We start from the raw sequence: 18,268 nt of genomic DNA, 5'->3' as shown, positions 1-18,268 counted from the left end.
TCATAAACTGACTTCAAGGCCTAACTACATTTGCACTATTGAAAAGTTTATGATTCTCAATTCAAAAATGGCTTCCGTTTGTTTGAAATTACACCACTGTCTAGCAGAACTGCTATTATTAAAACCAAATCAATGTAATCGTACAGCGCATAGAGCAAGCTATTTTGATGTAAACACCAACAATATGGCTATATTGAAGGCTTGCGTTCAGTTCGTTATACTGCAAATATTTACGGATTTTCACAATACAAAAACGCTCCAGTTTCTACATACATTTTCATAAAGGAACACAGCAGCATATATTTGTCTAAAGGCTGCACACACGCATATAATTTCGATAAAATACACACGTCTGGCCTAGCACAGCCTACAGCACAACACACATTTCTCGAGCGGCTGTAGCTGAACTGGATTTGTGTTTACAATAATATCAATACGGATCCCTTCCATACAAGTGTTACATGGAGGAAATAACGGGGGTGGAGTATTTCTGGTTGAAACGGGAACCGTTGTTTTTAATAGGGGAATACGTGATCATAAATAACTCACCCAGCACAAAAAAAGGAAGCTCGGTGTTTTCCAGGTCGTCAACGACGACTATTTCCCCTGGAAAATCGTTCCTGACGGAGAACAGGAGCTTGGGCTCAGAGGCCGACGGGCTGTGCATGATGCTCAGGTCGTTTTCTCTCAAAAACGGCAACGCGGATACGGTCACGCTCTTCATTTTACATTCGAGATCTTGGGACGGGTCCTCCTCGGCGTTCAAACCGGGGATGCAGGCGAGATTCAGGGAGAAAATCCACAGGAAGGAGACGAGCGAGCGAGGCTCCATCATGCCCAGCATCACGACGATTCGGATTCCCTTCCCTGACGAAGCAGCTGCAGTCAGTCAGACGCTGGGTAGCGTGAGGAGGAGAGGGGATGCGGAGGGGAATGCGCAGGCAAAGCGTGGATTTCCGGCTTATTGTCTCAGGGAATTTAACGGTTCTACTTTCGCCGGAATCTGCGTACGCTCCGCCAGAACGCATAAGGACAAACTCGTTTTATTAAACGTAGCCTTATAATAGGTATCTTTTTGGAAAGTAATATTCACGCTGAATCACTGACCCCCTTTTTGGAAGTGTCCACATCATCTCTTTGCAAATGATTTATTTTGGTTGGAATCAGCAACCGCTGAAAGCGCAGGGCTAGAAGAATGAAGCTTGCTTGCCTGTGGAACCTCGGTATTCGTGTTTTCATTGTTATTGGGGATATTGCATTATGATGATGTTCAATTTAACAAACGCATACAATATGCATGCCGTGCGTCACGCCATGTTTTCAGGAATAACGGTGCGGCCATTATTCTCTTGGCATGTATACTAATGTTGAGCAGGACAATATGTAATTCAGCAGCAGTTGTGATACTTTTTCCGTACAATTCATACATGTTATGGGTATGAATGTATGCAATTGAACTTCCATATAACAATGGCTAACTAGCCCTATAATTGTGCACAAAATACCAAAAAGATAGGTACAACCTCTGAAAAAAATAAAATAAATACAATACCAATGTGTCAACGATAAATGTACACTGGAAATTGGATTGCACGTTGGTTGCTGCAAATGTTCCCACAAAAGGGGTATTATTCTGAAACTCTGGGACTACTTATTTGGAATGTACTCCATAATTCCCAGGCTATTCAAATTTGAAGACACTTATTATTATGGCAACTGCAATAATGCACTCTGAGGGACATATTACCATATAGATTATGCCTCTCTGCCCTTTACAAATGTTAAGAAAATAAACAGCCAATTAATGTGCGACTGAGACAAACAACATACAGTATAACCCAATCTATGCAATATTAATGAATCTACGGCTGGAGAGCTGGCATATAATTGAGCTAACATTGACTGTCTTAGTCTTTCAGTTTCAACAGAAATACGTTTCTGTGCAGGTAGGGAGTCAAGTTTGAATTCTGCTGAGCAAATGTTGCATGGCAGCGGTGCTAATTAAAAGGGAGCGTTGACGTGGCTAGCGAGCGCTGACGGAGAGAATCAATGTACCACCAATCGCAAAGCACGCGTTCAGGGCCGGGAACACAGATGCGAAAAGACATAATTAGATCAATAAATAGCTTGGTGCATCACATCGTGAAAATGTATACAAATAAGAATTAATAAATTACTTAAAGAACTGTGGCCTTTGAGGGACCGGGGGGGGGGTGGTGGGCATCTGCTGAAGGGGAACAGCAGGTGCAGCAGCAATGGGCCTCGACGCTGGCCGAAGAAAGTGCTCTCTGTGTTCGCTTGAGCCTCTGCCAGCCAAGTCGAGTCGGACCTCACCATCGCTGTGTAGCGGGTTTGTGATTAGAAGCCACCACATTCATTTCAGTGGTGACCCACGCTATAATTGAACTCTGAGCATGGCGAGGTGTCGAGACTCTTTCCCCCCTCCCATCCCGAAGATACTGGTCTGTTTTTTGGGGCATTTCAGGATAGCCTGACAAGTTATTACTGTGGAGAGTTTGTAGTTATTTTTGTTCCTTAATCCAGTGTGATATTAGGGCCGAGAACAGAGAACAAAGGAGCAGTGTGATCTTTTGAAGTTCTTAAGCTCTCTTTTTTTCCGAAATGGGAATGAATAAGAATTACTGAACAATGATTCAAGATCTGGGTGAAGTAGACAGTATCAGGTGCCTGGAGTTTTACTAATTCAGAAAGAGCTGTTCAAACATGTAGCGGGGGTTTGGAAAAAAGCTCTTTTATGTGAAGGAGTGACGGTTTTCTCTCAGGATACTCCCTTATTCCAGTGAAGAGAATGATGATGAAATGGTGGAAATGATGCATGCGCAATTGGACCTCAGGTTGAGTTTCACAAACTGGAGTTTGAACAGGTTAAGACACTCAATTTATACAGCTGGGATTTTACCATATCAGAGGGTTGGCTGCCCCTGTGGCAAGTTTGCTTCTAATCATAATTTCTTATCCATTAATTAAGAAGTGGCAGGGAGTTGGGGACTATATGTCTAGCTATCATTAACTCTTCCCCTTTTCAAGACAGAGAAACAAAATTAGAACAAGCCAAGGGCTTTGTTTCCCTCAAACAAGTCTTAATGGCAGTTTTGTATGTTGCCTGATCCCCATTTTGAAGTCAAGTTTCCAAAACAATGGTACCTTACAGGAAAACAAAACAATCAAATTAAACTTCATTAATAAAGCTAATTTCATACAGTATATTGAGTTCAATGTGCTTTAGACATGGAAACCACATCAGAACACAGTGTACCATGTATATTTACTGTAAGCACATACAATGCAGTTTGTAAAAAGTACTGATCATGGTTTCTTAATCAAAAATGTGTGCATGCACATTCATGTCCAAATAAAAAGGTTTCCATTTCATTAACTATTTTGGGTTCTTTATTGAGTCTGTGACTGCATTTTACTGTATGTAATTGAAAATACTTGTTCTTCCTAGGTTTTGATTGTGACATCGCTTTTCCATTTGCTACAGTAAGAACATTTGCATTGATATATATTTTATCTCAATGTATCTTTCCACTGTACATTCCTACACACCTTTTTACAACATGAATTGTCTGTACAATACCTTTAAGAAGTTTGTGGCACAGTCCATTGGGTGGCTGACTCTAAATCAATACACAAATCCCTGTGTGCAGCCAGACTCGATTCCCTGTAAGGAGACTCTCTGTACTGTGAGGCCCATCTCAGACTATAACTCTCTCCGCTTTCTCCCTGTCTGACTAAAGGGAAAAATAAGGGCTCCATCTTACAAAAAAGAAAAGACAAACAGATTTGTGTTCATGCATGAATTCAATGGGGATTGAGCAGTTGGGATTTTGATTATATACTCTATATTTTTTATATGATTCTATTTTTAGCTGCTTGTAAACTTAGTCGTTTGTGTTGACTAAAAGATAAAGTCAGTCACTGCCTGATAATCCTGTTGTTGCATTTGGGAAGATTTTTTGGCCCAGTGCCATAGTTTTCGGATAAGCTCTTAAGCATATATTTTCAGAGTCGTAGATGGTGCTATATCAACATTAAAGGATGTCTGTAACTCTTAATTAGTGAGGCGAGATGGCTCAGGGTTATCTGATGAAGGCCTAAAAAGCATACTGTAGCTGCAGGATTTCTAAAAGCACACATATTCTTTTGGCCACACACACACACATGCACAACATGTCCCCATTCACCCCTGAAATGCATACAATTCCCCATGAGATCTTTTTCTCCTTCATCTCAGTCACAGTATATAGCCCAGACAGACCAGAAGATAGATATCACAAGGTGATTGGCCAGGGAGGAATAGCTTCAGCCTGATACAAGTTAAAGTTACACATGATTGGATGTTCTCAGACAATCACGGTGAGATGATTGGTACTTGGACAGGCCAGAACAGCATATTGGAGCTGAACGACGGCTGGATTGTGGGGTACCCACAGAACTACTTACATCTGACTTTTACACTATCCGTGAAATCACTTTCAGAGGCAAACATGCTCCCAGAACACAAGGTTCACAGCGTACATTCAGGTTTCAGATGCCGGATATTCATCTTCCGTCTGCGTGTAATAAACTGACTTCTCTGTCAGAAGCTCTTTCACTCTGTACAGCAGTTGTCAATATTATGGCTTAACATTTGAGAGTGAAAGGAGCAGATAATACAGGATTTCTGAGAATATTACGAGCATAACCATGAATTCTGTTTTCATATGATCTTTAGCAGCGGTTCACAACTCCAGTTTTGAAGGGTGGCAGGTTTTTGGGGCGTATCTTCAATCAACAGCCAATAAAGTCATTGGAAACCCTTCAGCCAATCATTGACTTCAATTAAGCCCTTGAGTACTGATCCACACTAAATATCGTCATAGTTATCGCCCTTCAGAAAACAGGACCGATGAACTCCTTTTCTAACGATTAATGGCACAGAAAATTCCAGTTCCACAATCACAAGGTTGGCAATTATATAGCGCTGTAGATCTCTTACCGCCTGAGCCAATGTCGACAATTCATAAAAACTATCTTAATGTTATTACACACTATAATTATGAACTAAATTAGAGAGAAGTACAGGATTGGCAAGAGACAGGCAGATTTTGACTGCTCTATCAATCACAGTCATCAAAGAAAAAGTAACGAAATCTCAAGTGTTGACTCAGTCTGGAAAATCCAAGAGGAATACTCTGATAACATCACGTTGCGACCGCTACATCAAAACTGAATTATATTGCATAAAATCCTCGTTCAGAGACACAATTAAACTAATTCAAGCATTCGAGTGATCATAAAAACGTATTTGACAATCATGTTGAAAATATATCATGCAAATAAATAAATCTAAATTTTAAAGGACACGTTGCCATGCTCATATTTTATTTCTGAGAGAATAATATATAAAGGAATGAGAAATTAGACCTACTGTAGGCTTCTGAACTGGGTTTTAAATTATTTAGTTTTGGTTTCATTCATGCAAACTGCTTACAAAAAATAATGCAAATGAAATTCACCAGTAATACAGCGCTGAATCTGAAGTTTATTTATTTTATTTTTTTGGTTAATTCTGGCATGTCCCTCTGTTTATTCACCAACTGCCGTGGCTGAAACACTGGGGGTTTTCAAAACCAGACTTGAGATACGGTGCTACACACTATTTAGCTTTTGGGCAAACTAAGCATTAGGCACAGTTTAGTGGAAAAGGCCAACATAGGGTGGCCATTTATTTATGGATTTAAATGTGCTTGGTTTGCATTCTGGGCTGAATTGCCCGTTCTCGCCATTATGTTGTGTTATACCACGGCTTTTACACTATCTATGATATCACTTTCAAAGGCAAACATACTCTCAGAACAGAAATAAATTTGCGTTGGGCCGTAGCACAACCCTGTCGGGCAATTATTTCCTAATAACTCGTTCATAGGGTGTTATCCCTTATGTTACACTATGTGTCACCTACACCTGCTCAATCGACAGCGTAGCTTCGCTGTGCTTTCCTGCCGGCTAGCGACCGCTTTCCGCTCAACGAGCTTCACGGTGGGATAGGACACGGAGTCTGAAGAGAAGCTGAAGCCGAATCTCTCCCCGACAGTGAGCGGTCGCCTTTGGGCGTCCGGCGCGTCGTTAGGAGGAGCTAATTCAGCCGTAACCCGAAGAGCCCTGACCGAATTACACCCACCCTACCGCTGGCAGAATGAGGCCAGTCGGGTCCCCCTGCGAAAAACACACTCCCGGTCATAGCTGGCTAATTACATAGCTCAGGCTCTCCCCAGCACAGCTTTGACTACAGGGCCCAGAATACACCTGTGGTCAGCGCTTTTACCCTCTGTTATTACTGGGGAGCCAGTCCTTTGTATAGTGAATGACTGCCCAGAAACGATACCTTTGCCCGGAGCTCACTTATAATGCATCATGCCCGTGTCTAGTATTGTCATCTTCCCAGGTGTTTTCTCTTACCTGAAAAACTGAAAGTAGATGGATAGACTTTGTGAACTTAAGTCTAGCGTTTCATCTTTCAGGCGGTAAGCTAAAATACATGTTCTAGATCGCATTAGCAACATTCGCTGATGCATGGCTCCATAGCCGTAATGGAGAGGTGCACTTACAATGAGTGCACTGACTCTGTGAGATACCTCTGCACCTTTAATGCAGCAGAGACAGGATTGGAGCCACCTATAGTTTGAGATCCCCCCAGATCTAACCTAATGTGACACATTCCCTTTCCTCTCCTGGCATGAACGTCGATGCTGGGAGGCCAACGTGCACACAGCTGAATAGGCAGCACTGGGAAACAATATGAGACCAACCCATATTTTTTAAATAGGGCTGCTCCACCAAATATTGATTGCCAAATCCTTCCCAAGCAAGCACATTGTCCCTTTTTATTATTTATTTATGGATTTAAATGTGCTTGGTTTGCATTATTCAGTGTTCACTGTGTATTTTTAGCATTTTGGCTACTTGTCATTTTCTGCAAATACATGTTCTGAATGGCAATATTTTCTGTTTGGAATTAAAATAAAATGTGGTCAATAGTTCATGAAGGAAAATGAAAACTTGAACTTTACACAGACACATACTCAAAAGATGCGAAACTGAAAATGTGATGTGTTCTCCTTCCAGAGACAGTGTTTCCTATTGATTGACATTCCCATAGGAAATATGCAAAGTACACCAGCAGAATCTCATGCTAATAAAGAGTAGCCAATAGTTCCATATAATTTAAGCTAATACCACCTCTTCGAACCTCATGAGAATGGGTTCCAGAGAAAATGTGCAAGATAGTCCATGGAACTGATGCACTGTAACACATTTCATATCTTACTCAATCAAAGACTGCACTGTACACAGATAAATTAGTATAACAGTGGTTACATTATGTACACTGCATACGTTGGCATAGGAGAACCAAACAATATTAAATAGATACTTGCCACATGCTGTCTCATTGTCACGATGTTGACAAACTATGTAATTAATAAAACTCTAACATCACGGATGCATATCTACATTGAGTTCATAAATCAGGAGAAATTATGTTTTTAAATTGCCCGGCTATGTTTCTGCACATTTTCATTTTCACATTATTTTATAGTTCGCATTTCCAGTATTGCATTTTCCTTTCTTTTTGATGAATTGTGATTTATTGCCAATGAGACCTTTTCCAAAACCATGATTTGTTTATCTTTATGGAACACGATATAAAGACCACGATGAATTCTCCACCGTTGCCATATGCTAATTAGGGGGAAAGACGAACTCTCTGATGTTTGCCGGGCCAGGAGGAGGAGGAGAAAATGATCTAAGTGTTTTTGCAAAGACTGTGTGAGATCTCCGACAATTAACAAGGGAAGTAGTCAGGGCTGTCTGCATTATTTTCCTCATACAGCAAGCAGCCCCTAAAGGTTCTGAACTGATGGGGAGGGAGGGAGGGAAAGATATGGATGAAACGACAGAGTAAGCGCTGAATAAAGAATTGGATGGATTTTTGAGGGAATATTCTCGTCGAATTCTAATAAGCCCTGGCGGAAATGTGGGAAGGCGTGACGTGTTGAGCATCCATATTTAATGCGGATACCTAATGAAGCTTGCTTCGACTGGAGGTGTTGGGAATTGCACGGGGCTGCGGTGGCGCCCAATTTACGTGTGGAGACCGAGATATTTCCGAGATACTCGCGGTCTGGTAGCATGCAAAATAAGCCGATGCTTTCGAACTTGCTTGGTAAAATGTACCCTGTTAAATCAACATTTGCAGTGTCCATATGGCCCCGTATGTTACTGTGTGGGACATATAAGAGTATAACCAAAAAGCGCAAGGGGGTGGCGAAAATCAGATCCGTCGTGGAAATAAAACTTTAGCAGGCTTTATAGAGCTTAACAGTGACACATTGTGACGCAGTCACGCATTGATTTCTACACGGAGAAAATTGTTGTCATAAAAGATTCGCGTCAATGGAAAGAATAACGGGACAAATTGCACAACAACCTGACTTTCCGCCAAACATCTAAACACTGCCATGAAGACAGACGTGGCTTTTCCACGGCTGTTATTTCCGTGTATTGAGAGTCTTTGCAGTCGCAACACAGCCTTGGAAGCCAGTACATTAAAAGGTGTGATGGATGGTGTTATTCTAAAAGGTGTGATTAAAAGGTGTGAATTTTAAAAGGAAGTACATTTTGAATAGAGTGTACCTCTGTGTCGTCGTGTACGTTTATGGCCATTAGGACTGCATATTTCGTTTAGTCATTGTACGTTATTTCTGAGAGTACAAAATGAGGAAAATAACTTTTTCTCCCCAGTAATGAATTGATAGGATTGCTTTTGTGAAACAATTTTTATTTGTTTTGGTTTCATTTTACCCCTGCCCCCGACCCAAGAGAAACCTTTGGAGGGGAGGAGTAAATCGAGGGGTCTCCCGGGATCCAAAAGAGAAAAATCACCACTTTAACCATGTTAGCACAAAATAAATCATGAAATAAAATTTAAAAATGAGAGGGCTGTGGGCCACGCCCTAAAAAGCAGTGGAGACGTTTGACCTTTCAGCTCAGCTGGGTAGTCCCTCCTTCGAGTCACTGGCATCTGGTGCGGCGACGTTTCGCTGGCACGTGAGACAGTGCCGCGAGACGCAGACGGAAGGATCCAGAAGGCCTGTGATTGTGTACCCCGGGGTTTGGCCATCTGAATCTTATTGGTCCTCATTAAGGTTTCTAATTTGGGGTCGAGCTGGGAATAGCCGGATAAGGGCCAGAAACGTCGTCGCCCCAAACTCCCTCCCCGAGACGTCGTGGACGTATTTACATATTTATATGCCTTAATTGTCTGCGCGTTATTGTGATGACATTGAGACCGCGGGAAACCGAGGATACTGGGAGCTAGCGTGATGATTCAGTCCAGCTCACAGTGTTCTGTGAAGGTACCGTGAGTAAACCTGGATCTGTGAGCCTGCCTTCACTGTTCCCTTCGCAATTTCACGGCAAAGCAAAGAGACCTTGATGCTAATTTACAAGCCATAAATTAGGCACCATTTTCCCCCAAGGCCCCATTCAGTTTATTGTTCCTCGAATATTACATCTGGTGAGTACTTGCAACCTAACAAAATCTCACGTATGCAGAAATGTGTTAAGGGTAGTGCGCAGAAAATATGAATCTAAATCAGGTAGTGTTTTGCTCCAGGCCTTTGCAGTAGAAAGAGTTTATGAACAGAATTGGATGGCTTGGGCCAAGAGAGTGAAAGGAGAGAGAGAGTGAGTGATGAAGATAGAAAAAGATAAAGATGTACAAAGATGAGCAGAGCAGCCTTTTTATAGACATTTTAAATAAAAGATCAAAAAAAGAAATGCTTTGGTATCAAACCTGTTTCAAACAGTTGGGATTGTAGCGTAGCTTTATCTTAGCTTTTGTTAAAATTTAGCTTTATATATGAAATAGTATATCTAGGTTCGGTTTCACTGACACAGATTACAGTAAGCTTAGTCCTGGACTAAATTGACATTACAATAAGATTAGTCCTGGACTAAATTGAGTTTTGTATGGAGAATCCCCTCGGCTTAATCTGTGCCTATGAAACTGGCCCATAGAATAATATAATGATGTGTGAAGCTGTATAGAGATCGAAGAAGAGGTTTTAGAAAAATGAGTGGACACACAGCCACTCAAAGCTAGAGTACAACATAGGAGAGAAATAAGTTTTACAATACACCAGGTTTAGGGAGCTCAAACCATGAAGACAAATCCATTCGCTGAAATAGCCCACTGAGCCTAAGCTTATTCATAACATGCCCAGGCAGGGCCAGAAAAAAAGCCATTCCAGAATGTTCCGGATGGAGCCTGGGAAGATCATTTTTAGCCAGGATTATGTCTTAAATCTGTCATTAAAGAATGAACAGAAAGAGAAGGGAACATTTATTCAATATAGCAAATATGAATTTGCCTGAGCCACCGTAATTATTTAAATGTGCCGGAGGTGTTCTCGGTGTCCGATGCGAATGGCGTAGCGTCAGTGCGTTGAATGCAGAATCTAAAATGCAGATGTCATGTGGGTGTATTGATTTTGTGTTTGCCAAAATAAATGTGCTCTGTAGGGAAGGCTGATATATCCCTCCCAGATTTCATACACTGTCAAGAGCTCGTTTGATTCCCATGGAAACACTTAATGTGGCGTGGAGTAGTTCGTTAATCCCCCGTTTGTTCAGGTGCGGAGTGGTCGTTCGCAGAAAAGGCGTCCTTTGAAGCTTCATTATCCGATCCCCGCTGCTCGGCGTCGAAACTGCGTCCAATGTCGAGAGACGCACGGCTGCCAAAACCGGCACACGTGTCAGCGCCTCGCTCAAGAGGCCCTCTGGCATCTCTCCGTCACCGGGGAGACGAGAAACGATACCCGGTCTATCCCAACCGAACACATTCCCACCAGTAGCAGAACGTGCTATTCCGTGATGAGGGAGTTCGGGACTTAGAGGCACTTTCTCATTCCTTGCCTTCAAAGGCCAGCTGTCAGGGAGTAACACGAGCTCATTGGCTTACGAGATTCAACTTTTTTTTCTTCTTTTTTTTCTGGATTCCCTGCTTAGAAAGCGCAAGATGCATCTCCCACAAGAGTCGGGTAGACTTAGTCAGAGCGACTCCAGTTTAGCCCAGAGTCATAACTACGACAGCAGACAACGAGCTAGCGCAAAAAGAGGGGAGGGGGAGAGGAGGCATCTCGCTTTCATTAGCCAGACTTGTCCCTCCAGGCTTCTCAACGGTACTACCGCTTACCCCTTCCCCCCCCCTATCCCTCCCTCCCTCCCTCCGCCACCCCTTCTATCCCTCCCTCCCTCCCTCCCTTCACATCCTCTCCATAATAAATCCACCCCCCCCCCCTCCTCCTCTTTTCCCTCACCCGCTGCAGCCAATCACCGGGCAGAGGGGGCGGGGCCTCGGGAGCCAGCCTGATAGAGCTCGTTGGAAAAGAATGAGATGCTTTCCTGAAAGACACGGAGAAGCAGAGAGAGAGAGAGAGAGGGAGAGAGACAGAGAGAGAGAGGTAGAGAGAGAGAGAGGGCGCTAACCGCGGAGCAGGCAGACGGCAGCAGTGCTGAAGCAGGAGCGCAGACAGTGAGGGATGACTTCGGCGTTCGCGGCTCCTAGCCTCCCGACGCTCTCACCCAGGCGAGCCACCCGCTAGACGACAGGACCCCAGGCAGCAGGTGCGAGCTCCTCATTAAAGGACAAGTGACGGAGAGAGCAGGAAAACAGTTTCTATTCTTTTCTTCTTCTTCTCCTTTTTCTTCCGTGGATATACACTTCCCCCCCCCACCCTCCTCCTCCTACTCCTCCTTCTCCTCCCCTCTTCCCAAGAACAGCTCGCTCCTGGATACCGGCAGGTACCATGGAGACCTGCACCTTTGACTCTAACCTCTCGTTAGCTGGCTTCTGCCTTCTACCAGAGCAGTCCGGAACGCAATAAGTTGCTCTCCGCGTTTTCCCGCGGACGTTTTTTTTTCATTCTTTCTTTCTTTCCCGCTTTCGTTCCCGCGGTGGACTTAACCTGAAAAAAGAGGAACCGGGGGTTTTGAGGTTTTTTTTTGGTTTCTTGCTCTGTGGTGCGTTTCAGGAGTGCCACAGTCTCAGCCGCGCTTTCCAGGGAGGACCCAGGTGCGTGTGTGCGTGTGCGCGCGCTCATTTCTGTTTTTGGGGTTTCTGTTTTTGGACAATGCCCGGATTATCCCACGCCGGACTCTCTCGCTCGCCCCGGGGAAGCGGCAAGTGAGGGAGAGGAGGGAAGGGTGGGGGGCTGGGGGCGGCCCTGTTTCCCCCGCCGAAGGAGACCACTCTTCCTGATCTGAGCGAGAGAGAGCGAGAGAGCGAGCGAGAGAGAGGGGAGAAAACGCAGGACAGGACATTCCAGAGACCCGCGTCCTCACCCCCCCTCCCCTTCACAGCCTGGGTAAGTGACAGCGCTCTTTTCCCCCCAGCCCCCGAGCCTGAATAACGCAGCCTCGCTCTCCGTAACGCGCACCGTAACGCGCACCGTAACGCTCCTAACCGCCCGCTCTTCCCCCGCAAACACGCACGCGGCTACGCAGGTGTGCGCTCGCCTGCCTTTCCTCCTGTAATTATTATTATTCGTATTTTTATTTTTATTATTATTATGGCTGTTGCTGTTGCGGTTGCAGGCTTTGAACTTTGTTGTGGATTTTTTGGTTTTTGGTATTTTTTTGTGCTGAGCCCCAGGGCTACATCAGAGGAGAAAGCAGAGAAAGCAGGAGTTGTATGTTCGAGTGTGTGTGCGTATGTGTGTGTATGTGTGTGTGTGGAAATAGAGGGGAGACTGAGAGAAAGAGAGAGAGACTGAGAGAGAGAGAGAGCGATAGAGAGAGGTGCCTTACTTGTGAAGAGCATCATGAATAAAGATGTTATTTTGTTGCGGGATAGCATGCAGAGTACTGTATGTGTGTGTTCTACTGTGACACATTCCTGTCCATCCTTACTAGTTTGTTTGGGGGGGGGGGAGATCTGTGGGGTAAAGAGGGGGGTTATAGAGTGGGTGAGGCAGGGGCTGGGGTAGGGTAGGAAATGATAAAATGCTGGCTGCTCATCTGCAAATTGAAACACAGTGCATATCATGAGTCATTTCTAAATCAAACTTTGAAATCTTTGATTGAAAGAATTAGCCTCTTTGATCTGTACAAGTGTATCTCACCTGGGGGAGGTTGGGGAGGTGTGGAGGGGTGCGGGGGGGGGGAGAGGAGGTGTCAGTCTTCCCTCTATGAGCGTGTCTCTCTGGCAGAGCTGCTCCAACCCGAAGCAGGCTTGTTATGGAGCTGAACGAGTGGTGGAACTGCTGACTAACTCCTATTCTGCAGAGATAGGATTTAGCAGCTTGTCTGACCAAAATTAACCCCGCTCCTGCCCCCCCGTCCTACACACACCCACACACACGCACACACACAGCAACAGAACGCCAGCCACAAAACTCTGGCCAAGAGGTGAGAGAAACGCACCCTGCAGCTTCTGTTGTGAGATGCTATTCCTCCTCGCTGGCCACCTCAGACACCCACCTGGGTGAACAAGAAGGGGGGGGGGGGGAGGATTTTGGAAGTTACCGACCCCCCCCTCCCAGCCTCCTTTGCAGTTGCACTGTATTTTTCTTCTTTTTTAGTTGTTTTTTCCCCACACAATCGGTGGCAGTCAGAGGCCACCGCTGTCAGTGCTGCCTCTATAGGAGCGTGAGTCTCTGCCCGTCGTGTGCGGACGCACTGTTTCGCACACACGTGTAGTAATCCCCCCAGCCCCACGATGATTGCATAGAGAGATCACAGGCAGATTGACATTTGGAAGGGAAGGGGGTGTTTAATGCCATTTTCAACACATATTTCAAGCGGCTTTCTTTCTTTCTTAATCCTTTGGGGAATTTCGTAAGCCGACGCTGTTTTATCAGCCTCTCCGAAGGATTAAGCTTGAAGTTATTTGCATGACATTTGTCTTTTTTTTTCTTCTTAATGCTCTGCCGTTTGTTCTCATTCTTTTTGTTTCGCTGTGGCTTTCCAAAATACCATTGTGCTCATCTGGTGGCTGTTCTCGAAAGCTCACTTAGATTTCTGCGTGACACTTTTTGATTGGAAGCTAGTTATCGTACAGTCGTGGTTAATGGCATACTTTGGCATACATTTGCATATCTCCTAAGCTTCTGTGAGCCAGTGTATCGGCTACGGGAACAGAAAAATGAAGCCTGCTTCCAGTGCCTATTTGTGATGCCTCAGAAGCAGACCCCACACGCATAGCTGTAAGACGAGAGTTAGACTGTTTAAGGAAATTATTTAGAATAGCAGTGTTCTGTGGGCATTCACCACCAGCAGTGCAAGGAGATACAGTGGAGGGAACACGCAGTTCTCATTTTCACCTACAGGGGGAGCTGGAAACAACAAGTCACTGTGCTGGACCGACACTAGCACTGAGCTCTGAGACTCTGCCAGCATCGTACCACACAGGCACGGATCTGCCAGCAGTGTTTAGCCTGGTTCTTTTCTTACTGTTTTTTTTTTGTTGTTGAGAAACCTCACCTGATCAGAGGCGATAATTTAAATCTGTAGTATCATAATTTCACAGAAGGGTGACGAGACGTTGATCTTGTGGGATGTGTGTGTGTGAGACAGGGGATGATCTCCATCGTGGAATCACTGTACGTCCTGCACACTCAATCACAAACACATGCAATCTTGCTCTCACACACATTCACACACACACACACACACACACACACACTCACTCACTCACACACAGACACACACTCACACAGACACACACACAACCACACACACACACACGCATGCACACACACAGACACACACACACGCACACACACAGGAATTTCTAAGTTTCTTCCCCTTTAACCCAGATACGAGTGTGTCACGCTTTTGCCTGTGTGCTGGAGGGGGCCCTGTTTACCTGGTGCATTGTGGGGCTGAACTGTAAGCTTGTCTTTCTGGTGCTCTGTGGGGCTGAACTGTGAGCTCCTCTTTCTGGTGCACTGTGGGGCTGAACTGTGAGCTCCTCTTTCTGGTGCACTGTGGGGCTGAACTGTGAGCTCCTCTTTCTGGGAGGAAAGATATGGTGCAGAGAAATAGAGTTTTGGGGTGTGGAGGGGGGGACTCAGTGAGGTATAAATGAAATATTGATAAGTAGACCCATTTTCCCGCTGGGGGGGGGGGGGTAAGAATCAGCAGTACCCCAACTATCTCCCCTCCTCACCCACCACCCGCCCCACCGCCACCAGAAAGAACTAATTCAGCCCAAGTCACAAAGATAAAAACAGGCTGCGGTAGTCAGAAGTACATTGAAGCAGGAAGGGGATTTTACAGCCCAGAATAAGGCTAAAGCAGGGGATGGATGAGGGGGAACCTGGCCCACTTCCTGTTAAAGCGCTATCGCCCGGGAACATCTCGCCAATGACGGTGGGGCGGGCACATCTGCCACGACACGATAATGGGGCTCCCCACAAGCACGCACACGCACACACACTCGAGGAGGAGGATTACAGACACCCGCGGAGGCCGAGGTCATGGGTCGGATTTCCATAACGGTGGAGGAGAGGACGGCTCTGTGGACGCGGCAGGCCGGGGGAAGTCGTGCCGGCGCGTTCGGAACGGGCCCGTGACCCTTAGCCGTAGGGGAAAGGCTGACGCCACGGAAGGTGCCGGAAGCATGGCGTGTAGAGAGGGGACTATAGGCCGTAGTTTCATTCTCTGCAGCGGCTTGGCGGAAAGGAAGTAATTATGCTAATGTATTCCTTGATTAGGCGTTTGCCCTTTCTTGTTTTTTTTCGTTTCCTCCTGATCATTTCTGTACCCGTCAACAACAAAAAACATAATTTGTTTCGTTCATTTGCATGCGTAATTAAAAATGCATGATTCATGAGCTGAAATTACACAGGAACGCCCCCCCCCGATAACCCCCGCTTGCTGTCCCGCGGTAGCGAGAGGAACCGACGCTTTTTTCAACCGACCGCCGCCACGGTGACGCCCGGCGCGCTAATCGTTCGGCGCTAACGTCCCGGCGCTAACGTCGTGGCATTTAAACGCGAATTAAAAAACCCCCGGACGTGAGACTGACTGCGTCTGAATAGAGGGAGGCAGGGGGGACAGATACGCCGCCCCTTCGCTAGAGAGAATTTAAAAAGGAGAACTTAATTATCCGACGGCCGGCGGCAAAATAGCGGCACAAAGATGACTCATTTGGCGGGGACTCGGGGTTCAAAGAGACCCAGATACTCCGCTCAGGTGGCGGTCTCGGCCAATCAGCCGCAGCAGCAGGGGGCCCCCCTTTTCACAGTGTTTTAATTGGTCGCCGCACCGCGACCCAGCGAACCCGGAGTCCCTTAGATATGGAGGCAGGGCTCGACAGCACGAGGATTAAACTCTCACCTTTCTCGAGGCCTCGTGGGGATACTGCATAAATGAGCCCATATTAGCGCCGGGGTTTTTATTAAACTGCCATTTACCATTTAAAAGTGTATTTAAAAGTCTGTTATTTCCAGAGAGAATTATAGGGTGGAGTATGGAAAGAATAGAGTCTGGAGGCTACGGTTTTTGTAGTTCTTTCGGGTGGGTGGTAGTTCTTTCCCACAGTTTGTAGTTCTTTCTGATCGTTTGTTGTTCTTTCCGGCGGTTTGTTTTTCTTTCTGGTTTGCACAGGCGAAAAGTCCAGGGGTCAGAAAGTGAAAGTCCTGCCATCTATTTCTATCACACACAAACCCAGCCAATTAATTTCGCCAATTACTTCTGACTGAAAAACTGTGCGAATGAGCAAATCCAGGTGATTTCAGTCCAAATACCGGCGAGGACCTTTCCTTTCCGAACCTGGATTCAGTACCTCTGAAGTGGACAGGGCTGGCCCATCATCCTCCCATTTTTTTTAGGATACCTGAAAGAGAAGTCGTTCCACCCCAGGACAGGTTTTTGGGACACAGGAGAAGCCATCTCACCTCGTCTCTTCTTCCCAGCTCCCCTCCCTGCACCCCTGGCCTCTGTGCGGCTGAAGATGGATGGTCGCTGTTAGCTGAAGCCCTGGCATTTTACCCAGGCCCAATGACCTTTTCTCTCAGCACGGGGCCGCGTATTATATATCGATCACGGCCGGGCGACAGGAGCTGGTGAGGACAGCATCCATTTCTCTGTTCTCCTCTCAGAGATGAAAAGTCTCTCCAGCTTTTTTTTTTTACCCCCTCCTCCTTCAGAGCTATCTCTTCCCCCGGGCCGATAATGTACCCCTCGGAGCCTCTGACACCGGAAGGCCCGGGGGAACGCCGTTCCCCCCCCCCCCCCCCCCCGCACTCCGCCTCCCGTGAAGGGGCTGGCTTAATCCCGGCGTGAAGCGCGCGCGTTCGCGGTTCTAACGGGCCGGTCACAAACGCGCGGGCGGCTTCCGACAACAGGAGGACACAAGGGATCCGCGCTGAGGTCGCAGTGATCAGACACAGCTGGTTAGCTCAGATTTTGGACTGTAAATGGGTTTCCGGGGGATATCGGTTTTGTCATTGCTTTTCTTTTGCACTCGCGTCGGTTGAATGTGTGTGATGGCAGCAGGTGTTGGCTGATGTCCACACGGGACACAGTTGCCAACCTGTTTTTTGTCTAGCAGGGGGGCACTGCAACCATATAGATTAACCCTTTAAGGTGTGAGATCACAACATGCAATTAGAATGTTCTTAACTGACATTCTAATGCTGATGTAACAATCGCTGCTGGTAATTAGAAAGTTAGGGAGTTCTAGTACACTGGCTTAGCATTCCAGAAACATACCCTTCAGTGGTGTCTGTGTGGGTAGTTATTTGTTAATTTAAAAAAAGTAATTAAGATCAAGATGCAAGGCAATTGTTGTATGGTTAACATGCAATTAGTATAATCTGTTTTCTGTTTAGTATCATAGACAAAATGCTTCACCTGAACAATAAAAGAGCAGGTACTCTAATTAGAGTTATAATTAGAGTATTCATTAAATATCAATTGCTAGTTCACGTGGTTTCTGGTCTGGCTCGTACAGTAGATTACATCACATCTCATAGTTGCACTGGAGCTACAAAAGCAGGTTCTGTACCATTGCAGAAAAAGTGTTTACACTTAACAAAACGATTGCCTACACATTGTGACGCATTTTCTTGGAGGGCCACCTTAAAGTGGATGTTTGCTAATCCACTAATGCACTCTGAATCGACTGGCAGAAGTGAAGTGGTCAATGATTTGGTTGCTCAGGTGGTTAAAAAATGACTTCTTGGAGAAGGTT

General features: G+C 45.6%; 2 protein-coding genes across 2 annotated transcripts in view; one reads left to right on the top strand and one right to left on the bottom strand.

The window, feature by feature from the left end:
- astn1 (astrotactin 1) overlaps window positions 1–1,140 on the bottom strand; it is a 354,373-nt gene extending 353,233 nt beyond the window's left edge. Inside the window, exon 1 of the mRNA XM_061243332.1 lies at window positions 550–1,140. Within this exon, the coding sequence (XP_061099316.1) occupies window positions 550–844 (295 nt within the window). The 5' untranslated portion in view covers window positions 845–1,140. The remainder of the gene's footprint in view (window positions 1–549) is intronic.
- Window positions 1,141–12,303: 11,163 nt separating this feature from the next.
- Window positions 12,304–18,268, top strand: part of brinp2 (bone morphogenetic protein/retinoic acid inducible neural-specific 2) — a 121,424-nt gene continuing 115,459 nt past the window's right edge. Inside the window, exon 1 of the mRNA XM_061242149.1 lies at window positions 12,304–12,434. The gene's annotated coding sequence lies outside the window, so the exon portion shown is untranslated. The remainder of the gene's footprint in view (window positions 12,435–18,268) is intronic.

Source organism: Conger conger, chromosome 5 (genome assembly GCF_963514075.1).
Source record: "Conger conger chromosome 5, fConCon1.1, whole genome shotgun sequence".
Taxonomy (NCBI): Eukaryota; Metazoa; Chordata; class Actinopteri; order Anguilliformes; family Congridae; genus Conger; species Conger conger.
Note: the sequence above shows the minus strand (reverse complement) of the source record. Positions and strands in the feature narration are given on the sequence as shown.